The sequence below is a fragment of the Coregonus clupeaformis genome, chromosome 1 (assembly GCF_020615455.1).
Source record: "Coregonus clupeaformis isolate EN_2021a chromosome 1, ASM2061545v1, whole genome shotgun sequence".
NCBI lineage: Eukaryota > Metazoa > Chordata > Actinopteri > Salmoniformes > Salmonidae > Coregonus > Coregonus clupeaformis.
Genome location: NC_059192.1, coordinates 83391826 through 83407105, shown reverse-complemented (window position 1 = coordinate 83407105; position 15280 = coordinate 83391826). Strand labels below are relative to the sequence as shown.

Below are 15280 nucleotides of genomic sequence, written 5' to 3'. Positions count from 1 at the left end.
TTCTGCGAAGGCGAAATAAACACCTGCCGCGATCTTGGCATTCTCTCAACCAGCTTCATCAGGTAGTCACCTGGAATGCATTTCAATTAACAGGTGTGCCTTCTTAAGTTAATTTCTGGAATTTCTTTCCTTCTTAATGCGTTTGAGCCAATCAGTTGTGTTGTGACAAGGTAGGGGGGGTATACAGAAGATAGCCATATTTGGTAAAAGACCAAGTCCATATTATGTCAAGAACAGCTCAAATAAGCAAAGAGAAATGACAGTCCATCATTACTTTAAGACATGAAGGTCAGTCAATACGGAACATTTCAAGAACTTTGAAAGTTTCTTCAAGTGCAGTTGCAAAAACCATCAAGCGCTATGATGAAACTGGCTCTCATGAGGACCAACACAGGAAAGGAAGATCCAGAGACCTCTGCTGCAGAGGATAAGTTCATTAGAGTTACCAGCCTCAAATGTTAGCCCAAATAAATGCTTCACAGAGTTCAAGTCACAGACATATCTCGACATCAACTGTTCAGAGGGGACTGTGTGAATCAGGCCTTCATGCGAATTGCTGCAAAGAAACCACTACTAAAGGACACCAATAATAAGAAGAGACCTGCTTGGGCCAAGAAACACGAGCAATGGACATTAGACCGGTGGAAATGTGTCCTTTGGTCTGGAGTCCAAATTTGAGATTTTTGGTTCCAACCGCCATGTCTTTGTGAGACGCGGTGTGGGTGAACGGATGATTTCCGCATGTGTAGTTCCCACCGTAAAGCATGGAGGAGGAGGTGTTATGGTGTGGGGGTGCTTTGCTGGTGACACTGTCTGCAATTTATTTAGAATTCAAGGCACACTTAACCAGCATGGCTACCACAGCATTCTGCAGCAATATGCTATTCCAACTGGTTTGGGCTTAGTGGGACTATCATTTGTTTTTCAACAGGACAATGACCCAACACACCTCCAGGCTGTGTAAGGGCTATTTTACCAAGATGGAGAGTGATGTGCTGCATCAGATGACGTGGCCTCCACAATCCCCCGACCTCAACCAAATTCAGATGGTTTGGGATGAGTCGGACCGCAGAGTGAAGGAAAAGCAGCCAACAAGTGCTCAGCATATGTGGGAACTCCTTCAAGAATATTGGAAAAGCATTCCAGGTGAAGCTGGTTGAGAGAATGCCAAGAGTGTGCAAAGCTGTCATCAAGGCAAAGGGTGGCTATTTGAAGAATCTCAAATATAAAATATATTTTGATATGTTTAACACTTTTTCTGGTTACTACATGATTCCATATGTGTTATTTCATAGTTTTGATGTCTTCACTATTATTATACAATGTAAAAAATAGTACAAATAAAGAAAAACCCTTGAATGAGTAGGTGTGTCCAAACTTTTGACTGGTAGTGTATATATACACACATACTCAGTTTATTAGGTACACCAACCCGTTCACGGAAATAGTTCGCTCCTACATACAGTGAGTCACGTGGATGTGGCTTGGAGCCACTTCGAGCGTGGTATGATCGCCGGTGACAGGCGCGCCGGTTCCAGTATCTCAAACGGCCGGCCTCCTGGGCTTTTCACGTACAACAGTGTCTAGAGTTTACAGAGAATGGTGCGACAAACAAAAAATATCCAGTCAGCGGCAGTCTTGTGGGTGAAAGCAGCTCGTTGATGAGAGGTCGAAGGAGAATGGCCAGAATCGTGCAAGCTAACAGGCAGGCCACAAACAGGCAAATAACAGCGTAATACGTTAACAGTGGTGTGCAGAACGGCATCTCGGAATGCACAACTCGTCAGGGTCCTTGTTACGGATGGGCTATTGCAGCAGACAACTACACCGGGTTCCACTCCTATCAGCTAAAAACAAGATGAAACGGCTCCAGTGAGCACGCGATCACCAACACTGGACAATTGAGGAGTGGAAAAACATCGCCTGGGCCAATGAATCCCGGTTGCTGTTGCGTCATGCTGATGGCAGAGTCAGGATTTGGCGTAACAACATTACTCCATGGCCCCATCCTGCATGGTGTCAACGGTACAGGCTGGTGGCGGTGGTGTAATGGTGTGGGGAATATTTTCCTGAAACACGTTAGGTCCCTTGATACCAACTGAGCAACGTTTCCACTCCCCGAAGAATTCAGGCTGTACTGGAGGCAAAGGGGGTCCGACCCGGTACTAGATGGGTGTACCTAATAAACTGTGTATACAGTTGAAGTCGGAAGTTTACATACACCTTAGCCAAATACATTTAAACTCAGTTTTTCACAATTCCTGACATTTAATCCTAGTAAATATTCCCTGTCTTAGGTCAGTTAGGATCACCACTTTATTTTAAGAATGTGAAATGTCAGAATAATAGTAGAGAGAATGATTTATTTCAGCTTTTATTTCTTTCATCACATTCCCAGTGGGTCAGAAGTTTACATACACTCAATTAGTATTTGGTATCATTGCCTTTAAATTGTTTAACTTGGGTCAAACGTTTCGGGTAGCCTTCCACAAGCTTCCCACAATAAGTTGGGTGAATTTAGGCCCATTCCTCCTGACAGAGCTGGTGTAACTGAGTCAGGTTTTAGGCCTCCTTGCTCGCACATGCTTTTTCAGTTCTGCCCACACATTTTCTATAGGATTGAGGTCAGGGCTTTGTGATGGCCACTCCAATACCTTGACTTTGTTGTCCTTAAGCCATTTTTCCACAACTTTGGAAGTACAGTGAGGGAAATAAGTATTTGATCCCCTGCTGATTTTGTACGTTTGCCAACTGACAAAGACATGATCAGTCTATAATTTTAATGGTAGGTTTATCTGAACAGTGAGAGACAGAATAACAACAAAAAAATCCAGAAAAACCCATGTCAAAAATGTTATAAATTGATTTGCATTTTAATGAGGGAAATAAGTATTTGACCCCTCTGCAAAACATGACTTAGTACTTGGTGGCAAAACCCTTGTTGGCAATCACAGAGGTCAGACGTTTCTTGTAGTTGGCCACCAGGTTTGCACACATACAGGAGGGATTTTGTCCCACTCCTCTTTGCAGATCTTCTCTAAGTCATTAAGGTTTCGAGGCTGACGTTTGGCAACTCGAACCTTCAGCTCCCTCCACAGATTTTCTACTGGCTAGGCCACTCCAGGACCTTAATGTGCTTCTTCTTGAGCCACTCCTTTGTTGCCTTGGCCGTGTGTTTTGGGTCATTGTCATGCTGGAATACCCATCCACAACCCATTTTCAATGCCCTGCCTGAGGGAAGGAGGTTCTCACCCAAGATTTGACGATACATGGCCCCGTCCATCGTCCCTTTGATGCAGTGAAGTTGTCCTGTCCCCTTAGCAGAAAAACACCTCCAAAGCATAATGTTTCCACCTCCATGTTTGATGGTGGGGATGGTGTTCTCGGGGTCATAGGCAGCATTCCTCCTCCTCCAAACACGGCGAGTTGAGTTGATGCCAAGGAGCTGCATTTTGGTCTCATCTGACCACAACACTTTCACCCAGTTCTCCTCTGAATCATTCAGATGTTAATTGGCAAACTTCAGACGGGCATGTATATGTGCTTTCTTGAGCAGAGGGACCTTGCGGGCGCTGCAGGATTTCAGTCCTTCACTGCGTAGTGTGTTACCAATTGTTTTCTTGGTGACTATGGTCCCAGCTGCCTTGAGATCATTGACAAGATCCTCCCGTGTAGTTCTGGGCTGATTCCTCACCGTTCTCATGATCATTGCAACTCCACGAGGTGAGCTCTTGCATGGAGCCCCAGGCCGAGGGAGATTGACAGTTATTTTGTGTTTCTTCCATTTGCGAATAATCGCACCAACTGTTGTCACCTTCTCACCAAGCTGCTTGGTGATGGTCTTGTAGCCCATTCCAGCCTTGTGTAGGTCTACAATCTTGTCCCTGACATCCTTGGAGAGCTCTTTGGTCTTGGCCATGGTAGAGAGTTTGGAATCTGATTGATTGATTGCTTCTGTGGACAGGTGTCTTTTATACAGGTAACAAGCTGAGATTAGGATCACTCCCTTTAAGAGTGTGCTCCTAATCTCAGCTCGTTATCTGTATAAAAGACACCTGGGAGCCAGAAATCTTTCTGATTGAGAGGGGGTCAAATACTTATTTCCCTCATTAAAATGCAAATCAATTTATAACATTTTTGACATGCGTTTTTCTGGATTTTTTTGTTGTTATTCTGTCTCTCACTGTTCAAATAAACCTACCATTAAAAATTATAGACTGATCATTTCTTTGTCAGTGGGCAAACGTACAAAATCAGCAGGGGATCAAATACTTTTTTCCCTCACTGTATGCTTGGGGTCATTGCTCCTGTAAGTCGCTCTGGATAAGAGCGTCTGCTAAATGACTAAAATGTAAAATGTAAAATTGTCCATTTGGAAGACCCATTTGCGACCAAGCTTTAACTTCCTGACTGATGTCTTGAGATGTTGCTTCAATATATCCACATAATTTTCCTTCCTCATGCTGCCATCCATTTTGTGAAGTGAACCAGTCCCTCCTGGAGAAAAGCACCCCCACAGCATGATGCTGCCACCCCGTGCTTCACGGTTGGGATGGTGTTCTTCGGCTTGCAAGTGTTCCCCTTTTTCCTCCAAACATAACAATGGTCATTATGGCCAAACAGTTCTATTTTTGTTTCATCAGACCAGAGGACATTTCTCCAAAAAGTATGATCTTTGTCCCCATGTGCAGTTGCAAACCGTAGTCTGGCTTTTTTATGGCGGTTTTGGAGCAGTGGCTTCTTCCTTGCTGAGCGGCCTTTCAGGTTATGTCGATATAGGACTTGTTTTACTGTGGATATAGATAATTTTGTACCTGTTTCCTCCAGCATCTTCACAAGGTCCTTTGCTGTTGTTCTGGGATTTATTTGCACTTTTCGCACCAAAGTACGTTCATCTCTAGGAGACAGAACACGTCTCCATCCTGAGTGGTATGATGGCTGCATGGTCCCATGGTGTTTACTATTGTTTGTACAGATGAACCTTCAGGCGTTTGGAAATTGCTCCCAAGGATGAACCAGACTTGTGGAGGCCTACAATTATTTTTCTGAGGTCTTGGCTGATTTCTTTTGATTTTCCCATGATGTCAAGCAAAGAGGCACTGAGTTTGAAAGTAGGACTTGAAATACATCCACAGGTACACCTCCAATTGACTCAAATGATGTCAATTAGCCTATCAGAAGATTCGAAAGCCATGACATCATTTTCTGGAATTTTCCAAGCTGTTTAAAGGCACAGTCAACTTAGTGCATGTAAACTTCTGACCCACTGGAATTGTGATACAGTGAATTATAAGTGAAATAATCTGTCTGTAAACAATTGTTGGAAATACTACTTGTGTCATGCACAAAGTAGATGTCCTAACCGACTTGCCAAAACTATAGTTTGTTAACAAGAAATGTATGGAGTGGTTGAAAAACAAGTTTTAATGACTCCAACCTAAGTGTATGTAAACTTCCGACTTCAACTGTATCTGTATAATATAAATACTTTATATACACTGCTCAAAAAAATAAAGGGAACACTAAAATAACACATCCTAGATCTGAATGAATGAAGTAATCTTATTAAATACTTTTTTCTTTACATAGTTGAATGTGCTGACAACAAAATCACACAAAAATGATCAATGGAAATCAAATTTATCAACCCATGGAGGTCTGGATTTGGAGTCACCCTCAAAATTAAAGTGGAAAACCACACTACAGGCTGATCCAACTTTGATGTAATGTCCTTAAAACAAGTCAAAATTAGGCTCAGTAGTGTGTGTGGCCTCCACGTGCCTGTATGACCTCCCTACAACGCCTGGGCATGCTCCTGATGAGGTGGCGGATGGTTTCCTCCCAGACCTGGACTAAAGCATCCACCAACTCCTGGACAGTCTGTGGTGCAACGTGGCGTTGGTGGATGGAGCGAGACATGATGTCCCAGATGTGCTCAATTGGATTCAGGTCTGGGGAACGGGCGGGCCAGTCCATAGCATCAATGCCTTCCTCTTGCAGGAACTGCTGACACACTCCAGCCACATGAGGTCTAGCATTGTCTTGCATTAGGAGGAACCCAGGGCCAACCACACCAGCATATGGTCTCACAAGGGGTCTGAGGATCTCATCTCGGTACCTAATGGCAGTCAGGCTACCTCTGGCGAGCACATGGAGGGCTGTGGGCCCCCAAAGAAATGCCACCCCACACCATGACTGACCCACCGCCAAACCGGTCATGCTGGAGGATGTTGCAGGCAGCAGAACGTTCTCCACGGCGTCTCCAGACTCTGTCACGTCTGTCACGTGCTCAGTGTGAACCTGCTTTAATCTGTGAAGAGCACAGGGCGCCAGTGGCCGAATTTGCCAATCTTGGTGTTCTCTGGCAAATGCCAAACGTCCTGCACGGTGTTGGGCTGTAAGCACAACCCCCACCTGTGGACGTCGGGCCCTCATACCACCCTCATGGAGTCTGTTTCTGACCGTTTGAGCAGACACATGCACATTTGTGGCCTGCTGGAGGTCATTTTGCAGGGCTCTGGCAGTGCTCCTCCTGCTCCTCCTTGCACAAAGGCGGAGGTAGCAGTCCTGCTGCAGGGTTGTTGCCCTCCTACGGCCTCCTCCTTGTCTCCTGATGTACTGGCCTGTCTCCTGGTAGCGCCTCCATGCTCTGGACACTACGCTGACAGACACAGCAAACCTTCTTGCCACAGCTCGCATTGATGTGCCATCCTGGATGAGCTGCACTACCTGAGCCACTTGTGTGGGTTGTAGACTCCGTCTCATGCTACCACTAGAGTGAAAGCACCGCCAGCATTCAAAAGTGACCAAAACATCAGTCAGGAAGCATAGGAACTGAGAAGTGATAAGAGCGTCTACTAAATGACTTAAATGTAAATGTAAATGTAAGTGGTCTGTGGTCACCACCTGCAAAACCAGTCCTTTATTGGGGGTGTCTTGCTAATTGCCTATAATTTCCACCTGTTGTCTATTCCATTTGCACAACAGCATGTGAAATGTATTGTCAATCAGTGTTGCTTCCTAAGTGGACAGTTTGATTTCACAGAAGTGTGATTGACTTGGAGTTACATTGTGTTGTTTAAGTGTTCCCTTTATTTTTTTGAGCAGTGTAAAATCTTCACATCTTACACACCTCGCGGCACTGCACACCCACACATTTATTGAGTGTTTGTTTGTTAGAACGAATAGATCTGTGCACAGCACACTGTTGCCCCTGGGTTGGTGTCATTAATCATCAACAGTAAAGCTGGGATTAGCTTGTCCTTCAAAACAAAACAAAAAAGCAGAACCACTGGAATCACGCGAGACCTTCACACGTCAATTATTCCCAGGCCGAGAGCTCCTCATTTATTTTCTCTCATCAAATACCCGAGAGCCAATTTGCAAGTCCTGCATCTCAAGGGCCTAAATGTGTTTTTGACTGTAAGACCCGACATTTTGATGCATTTGGAGTCTGTCAAACATTTAAATCAACTGTAAAAGCACTCTGATAGCCCTTTTAGTCTAAACAGGAGGATGTGCTCACGGAAAAGACGCAGAACAGATGCAGCCTTGATTGCACCAGAGACCTGTAGCTTTTTTTATAGACCTGTCACAGGCAGCAACACGGCGCAGTAACGCAACCTTGTTTGAACTCCTGGATCGGAAGTATACGATATCAAATCAGACAGTTATGTACTTGGTCATTCCCGATCAGAATATTCATTCAGTCTCTGTGATAAAGAAACATTGTGTACAGTAGGAGTACTCATATGGGTAAAAACTGTATAGCTGCAGAGAATGGGTATGCAAGATGCTCTTTGAATAGGGAAGTAGTCTATGGCACAGTACAGTCAGTGAGGCTTTACTTCTCTGGTTTGAGGTCTCTGTAGATGATGCCCAGACTGTGAAGGTGATCTAAGGCCAAGGCCAGCTCAGCCAGATAGAACTTCACATCCTCTTCAGTAAACATCACCTGCAGATGGAGAAAGGTGAAAGATAAAAGTAACAGTTAATTAGTCATTGACAAGATGCAAACAGTACACGCGGGATATACGATTGTGAAAATAAAAGCCATGTTTTTAAAACCCTAGAGTAGCCTACATTGATGTGTTTTAAACACATGAAAAACAAACAGACAGCTTTCCATAATTCCGATGTCAGGTAGCATGAGCAAAACAAGAGCTCTACCCACAGATTGAACACTATTGAAACTGATTAACTTGACCACAAAGCCAGCTGTTTGGAACCTCACCCAAAATATTTGCATCAAGGATGTTATACAACATTTACATTTTAGTAATTTAGCAGACACTCTTATCCAGAGCGAGTTGCATTCATCTTAATACAAACTTTGCTGAGTTTCCTCAGGTAGAGCATGGATTGTTGTCTTTCTCTTTGTTTACTAAATATATCATTTTAACCATAGAAAGATTACTTTAGCTCCCAAATAGAATATGTGTGGGTAATAAACTCTGCGGTGCCAAGTAGAGAATTTAATTGCGGTGAAAGTAACAAGTTGCTGCCAGCATTAGGGCATCTGCTCCAGATGAGTGATTTCCAAGACCAGCAGTAAGTAATTCATATCTCAATTCCCACTTGTCTGTCCGCCCAGAAGAGCAAATTTAAATCCAGAGAGACAAATTGTTTGTCCAATTTGATTCCAGTTATCATTTACAAAAGGATTGGTAGTAGTCACGATGACACATACTGTAGGAGGCAGTAGTTTTAGGAAGCATGGGTAAATGGATGAACTCATTTACAAAGTTGGTGGTCTATTATCCAGACTGCAGGTTGTATTTATTATGCAATAATAATCAAGGTCTCTATCCACTTAATCATTTATTTGAGAAAACCTCCCCTCAAGTACCCCAGAAAGTTCATTTTATATGATATATTCCAGTAGGCCTACTAGCACACCCGATTCAACTAATCAGGGGCTTGATGATTAGTTGACCAGTTAGAGCCGGTATGCTAGTTGGAATTGAACAAATAAGAACAATGGCTGGGGGTACTCAAGGAGAGGTTTGGAAATAACACAGAGCCCTGCATGAGGCCCCCCACTGATCCGGAGGACAGGGTGATCTCTCTCTCTCTCTCTTAGGCTGATGTGAGTAAGGTTTTTAAACGGGTCAACACTCGTAAGGCTGCAGGGCCAGACGGTATTCCAGGGCATGTCCTCAGGGCATGTACAGACCAGCTGGCAGGTCTCTTTACAGACATTTTCAACCTCTCCCAGTCTGCAATCCCCACGTTTCAAGCTGACTACCATCATTCCTGTTCCCAAAAACACTAAGGCATCCTGCCACAATGACTACTGCCATATAGCACTCACATCTGTAATAATGAAGTGTTTTGAAAGGCTGGTCATGGCACACATAAACTCCGTCATCCCAGACACCCTGGACCCACTCCAATTTGCCTACTGCCCCAACAGATCCACAGACAATGCAATCTCAATTGCACTCCACTCTGCCCTCTCTCACCTAGAAAAGAGGAGTACCTATGTGAGGATGCTGTTCATCGACTACAGCTCAGATTTCAAACACCATAGTGCCCTCCAAGCTCGGGACCCTGGGGCTGAACACCTCCCTCTGCAACTGGATCATGGACTTCCTGACGGGCTGATCCCAGGTGGTAAGAGAAGGCAACAACACCTCTGCCACTCTCACCCTCAACATGGGGGCCCCCCAGGGGTGTGTGCTTAATAGGGCTGTGACGATACCAGTATCGCAATATTTTCCATGGCAAAAGTGAAAACACGAAGCAGAACAAACTCTTTGGTCCTTTAAATACCTGCTGTATGTATAATATTGTGTGCTATAGCTTGGAAAATAAATACATGACACTGGATGACAACATAATGATGTTTGGTTACAACATTAGGGCTGTTTTCCTAAAGTTAAATCCGCTTTGTGTTTTGTTTCCTTGCCACGATACTAACGAGTATCGCGATACTGATATCATCCCAGCCCTAGTCCCACGCTTGTGGCGGTAAAAATTTCTGCTGTTTGTTGCTGTTACATTTTACATTTTAGTCATTTAGCAGACGCTCTTATCCAGAGCGACTTACAGTTAGTGAGTGCATACATTTTTCATACTGGCCCCCCGTGGGAAACAAACCCACAACCCTGGCGTTACAAGCGCCATGCTCTACCAACTGAGCTACAGGAGGCCTACGATATGTATTGCGATTCACATCGGCCCTGTGAGCTGTGATGGCTGGAATTGCGTGGAGTACCAGTTTTAGCCTACGTTGCTACCATAATGCCGCCCAAAGTTAATAATAATAAAAATAATAATATGCCATTTAGCAGACGCTTTTATCCAAAGCGACTTACAGTCATGCGTGCATACATTTTTGTGTATGGGTGGTCCCGGGGATCGAACCCACTACCTTGGCGTTACAATCGCCGTGCTCTACCAGCTGAGCTACAGAGGTTGGAGTAATGGAGAGGACAGTGTTTCACTATGACAGGTGCGTGATCGTTTAAAATCAACAAAAATATGTCTACAAGCAATTGTTACAGCAATGGGAAAATAGCTTCAAGAGCTTTGTCCAAATACTGGTGGACTCAACTAACAAAATAATGGGCAATCTGACCAGAGAAGTCCAAGACCATAAGAACAGTTTGCAGTTATCCCAGTGAGAGGTGGGTGTCCTGAAAGAGACTTGCAGCAAGATGACAACAAACTGTAAGCTCACGTGAGATGACATCACTGTCTGTGTATCATTATTTCAGATGACTGGGAAAACAGACTATCTAGTAGTGATGAAACAAATCGATACAGTTACATATCAGGATATTATTTTTGACGATATATCGTATTGTTTTGACAATATTGCAATATTATTTTTGTGCTAGTTGGCTGTACCTACACCAAAACCCTCTGCAGCAGACATATGGTGAGCAATATGTTTGGAACATCGAATCACAATAAAATCACAGTATCGAATCACAATACATATAGCATTGTGAGAATCGCAATACATATCGTATCGGCACCTAAGTATCATGATAATATTGTATTGTAAGGTCCCTGGCAATTCCCAGCCCTACTATCTAGAGGGACAATCCAGGAGGAATAACATTGTTGTGGATGTCATACCAGTCTCCACATGAGGCCTGGACGGAGTCTGAGGAGAAAGTGAGAAAAATGATCATCGAAAAGCTGCAGATGGAAAATAGGAAGATTGAGATGGAGCACGCCCACAGGTCTGGAAAACTTGTAACCAGCCCAGGTGATAGACCCAGGCCGATAGTGGTCAAGCTTGAGCCTTGAACTTGAGAGAAACCAACATCTTTCTGAACGAGGACTTCTCTGAAGCTGTGCGCCAGAGCCGGAAATAACTTATCCCAGATATAAAAGCTGCCAGAGAGCGTGGGGACATTGCTTACATCCGCTACAACAAGATCATTCTCCACCCTCCCTCCCAAAAGCATGGGAGGAGTGAGAGAGCCAAGCTTCAGGGTCAGTAGCTTCAGCCCAACATCACACACACACACCAACTAACACTCACAAGTTACTTTTTTCTCTGCATATTATCTTCGATAAGCTACCCAGGAAAGGGCTAAGAATATGAATATACAGTTGAAGTCGGAAGTTTACATACACTTAGGTTGGAGTTGTTTTTCAACCACTCCACAAATTTCTTGTTAACAAACTATAGTTTTGGCAAGTCGGTTAGGACATCTACTTTGTGAATGACACAAGTAATATTTCCAACAATTGTTTACAGACAGATTATTTCACTTACAATTCGCTGTATCACAATTCCAGTGGGTCAGAAGTTTACATACACTAAGTTGACTGTACATTTAAACAGCTTGGGAAAATCCAGAAAATGATGTCATGGTTTAGAAGCTTCTAATAGGCTAATTGACATCATTTGAGTCAATTGGAGGTGTACCTGTGGATGTATTTCAAGGCCCACCTTCAAACTCAGTGCCTATTTGCTTGACATTATGGGAAAATCAAAATAAATCAGTCAAGACCTCAGAAAAAAGATTGTTGACCTCCACAAGTCTGGTTCATCATTGGGAGCAATTTCCAAACACCTGAAGAAACCACGTTCATCTGTACAAACAATAGTACACAAGTATAAACACCATGGGACCACACAGCCGTCATACCGCTCAGGAAGGAGACGCGTTCTGTCTCCTAGAGATCAACTTACTTTGGTGCGAAAAGTGCAAATCAATCCCAGAACAACAGCAAAGGACCTTGTGAAGATGCTGGAGGAAACAGGTACAAAAGTATCTATATCCACAGTAAAACAAGTCCTATATCGACATAACCTGAAAGGTCGCTTAGCAAGGAAGAAGCCACTGCTCCAAAACCGCCATAAAAAAGCCAGACTACGGTTTGCAATTGCACATGGGGACAAAGATCTTACTTTTTGGAGAAATGTCCTCTGGTCTGATGAAACAAAAATAGAACTGTTTGGCCATAATGACCATCGTTATGTTTGGAGGAAAAAGGGGAATGCTTGCAAGCCGAAGAACACCATTCCAACCGTGAAGCACGGGGGTGGCAGCATCATGCTGTGGGGGTGCTTTTCTGCAGGAGGGACTGGTGCACTTCACAAAATAGATGGCATCATGAGGAAGGAAAATTATGTGGATATATTGAAGCAACATCTCAAGACATCAGTCAGGAAGTTAAAGCTTGGTCGCAAATGGGTCTTCCAAATGGACAATGACCCCAAGCATACTTCCAAAGTTGTGGCAAAATGGCTTAAGGACAACAAAGTCAAGGTATTGGAGTGGCCATCACAAAGCCCTGACCTCAATCCTATAGAAAATCTGTGGGCAGAACTGAAAAAGCGTGTGCGGAGCAAGGGAGGCCTACAAACCTGACTCAGTTACACCAGCTCTGTCAGGAGGAATGGGCCAAAATTCACCCAACTTATTGTGGGAAGCTTGTGGAATGCTACCCGAAACGTTTGACCCAGGTTAAACAATTTAAAGGCAATGCTACCAAATACTAATTGAGTGTATGTAAACTTCTGACCCACTGGGAATGTGATGAAATAAATAAAAGCTGAAATAAATCATTCTCTCTACTATTAATCTGACATTTCACATTCTTAAAATAAAGTGGTGAGCCTAACTGACCTAAAACAGGGAATGTTTACTAGGATTAAATGTCAGGAATTGTGAAAAACTGAGTTTAAATGTATTTGGGTAAGGTGTATGTAAACTTCCGACTTCAACTGTATGTAGCCTTAGAAATAAGGTACATGAAATAAATAACTTGCTAAAATCGGATAACATTCATATACAGTGCATTCGGAAAGTATTCAGATGCCTTCCCTTTTTCCACATTTTGTTATGTTATAGGCTTATTCTAAAATGGATTAGATTAAAATGTTCCTCATCAACCTACACACAATACCTCATAATGACAAAGTGAAAACAGGTTTAGACATTTTTGTAAATTTATTTAAAATAAAAAACGGAAATACGTTATTTACATAAGTACTCAGACCCTTTACTATGAGACTCGAAATTGAGCTCAGGTGCATCCTGTTTCCATTGATCATCCTTGAGATACATCTTGATTGTAGTCCACCTGTGGTAAATTAAATTGATTGGACATGATTTGGAAAGGCACAAACCTGTCTATATAAGGTCCCACATTTGACAGTGCATGTCAGAGCAAAAACCAAGGCATGAGTTCAAAGGAATTGTCCGTAGAGCTCCGAGACAGGATTGTTTCGAGGCACAGATCTGGGGAAGGGTACCAAAACATTTCTGCAGCATTGAATGTCCCCAAGAACACTGTGGCCTCTGTTATGCTTAAATGGAAGAAGTTTGGAACCACCAAGACTCTTCCTAGAGCTTGCCTCCTGGCCAAACTGAGCAATCGGGTGAGAAGGGCCTTAGTCAGGGAGGTGACCAAAAACCCAATGGTCATTCTGACAGAGCTCCAGAGTTCCTCTATGGAGATGGGAGAACCTTCGAGAAGGACAACCATCTCTGCAGCACTCTACCAATCAGGCCTGCAGCACTCTACCAATAAGGCCTTTATGGTAGTGGCCAGACGGAAGCCACTCCTCAGTAAAAGGCACATGACAGCCCGCTTGGAGTTTGCCAAAAGGAACCTAAAGGACTCTCAGACCATGAGAAACAAGATTCTCTGGTCTGATGAAACCAAGATTGAACTTTTTTGCCTGAATGCCAAGCGTCACGTCTGGAGGAAACCTGGCACCATCCCTACGGTGAAGCATGGTGGTGGCAGCATCATGCTGTGGGGATGTTTTTCAGAAGCAGGGACTGGGAGACTAGTCAGGATTGAGGGAAAGATGAACAGAGCAAAGTACAGAGAGCTCCTTGATGAAAACCTGCTCCAGAGCGCTCAGGACTTCAGACTGGGGTGAAGGTTCACCTTCCAACAGGACAACGACCCTAAGCTCACAGCTAAGACAACGCAAGAGTGGCTTCGTGACAAATCTCTGAATGTCCTTGAGTGGCCCAGCCAGAGCCTGGACTTGAACCCAATCTAACATCTCTGGAGAGACCTGAAAATAGCTGTGCAGCGACGCTCCTCAGAGACCTGAAAATAGCTGTGCAGCGACGCTCCTCATCCAACCTGACAGAGGTTGAGAGGATCTGCAGAGAAGAATGGGAGAAACTCCCCAAATACAGGTGTGCCAAGCCTATAGCGTCAAACCCAAGAATACTCGAGGCTGTAATCGCTGCCAAAGGTGCTTCAACAAATACTGATGTAATTGTGATATTTCCGTTTATTTATTTTTTTTTACTTATAAAAACCAGTTTTTGCTTTGTCATTATGGGTTATTGTGTGTAGATTGATGAGAGAGAGAATTTTTTTTAAAATCCATTTTAGAATAAGGCTGTAACGTAACAAACTGTGGAAAAAGTCAAGGGGTCTGAATACTTTCCAAATGCACTGTATATAATACATGCATCTTAATTCATCATGGAGTCAACTAGCATGTTAAATATGATCATTGTTTGTTACAAACACAAAATATTGCAATCCACTTAGCTTGGAGTATCGCCAATTAATGAGTTTAAAAATGTATAGTGTGATGAAACAATCTGCAGTTGTTGGCTAAATGTCCCAAAGGAACTCTATGAGCCAATGGTTTAATCAAATGAGTTGTTGTCTATAATTTCTTCATAATAGCAGTATTTCAATACAGGCTATTGCAGGGGTGGGCAATAATTTTGACTTGAGGGCCTCATTGGGATTTCAAAATTCAACGGAGGGCCACACAGTGTTTTGGGGACCGATTTGCTCCTACTTGGCTCAAGCTCTGAAATTACTTCAC

General features: G+C 43.5%; 1 protein-coding gene across 1 annotated transcript in view; it reads right to left on the bottom strand.

The window, feature by feature from the left end:
- The window catches only part of LOC121575290 (ribosomal protein S6 kinase alpha-2-like), a 57821-nt gene that overhangs the window by 30783 nt on the left and 11758 nt on the right, over positions 1-15280 (bottom strand). Inside the window, exon 6 of the mRNA XM_041888278.2 lies at positions 7848-7954. Coding sequence (XP_041744212.1) covers positions 7848-7954 — 107 coding nt within the window. The remainder of the gene's footprint in view (positions 1-7847; positions 7955-15280) is intronic.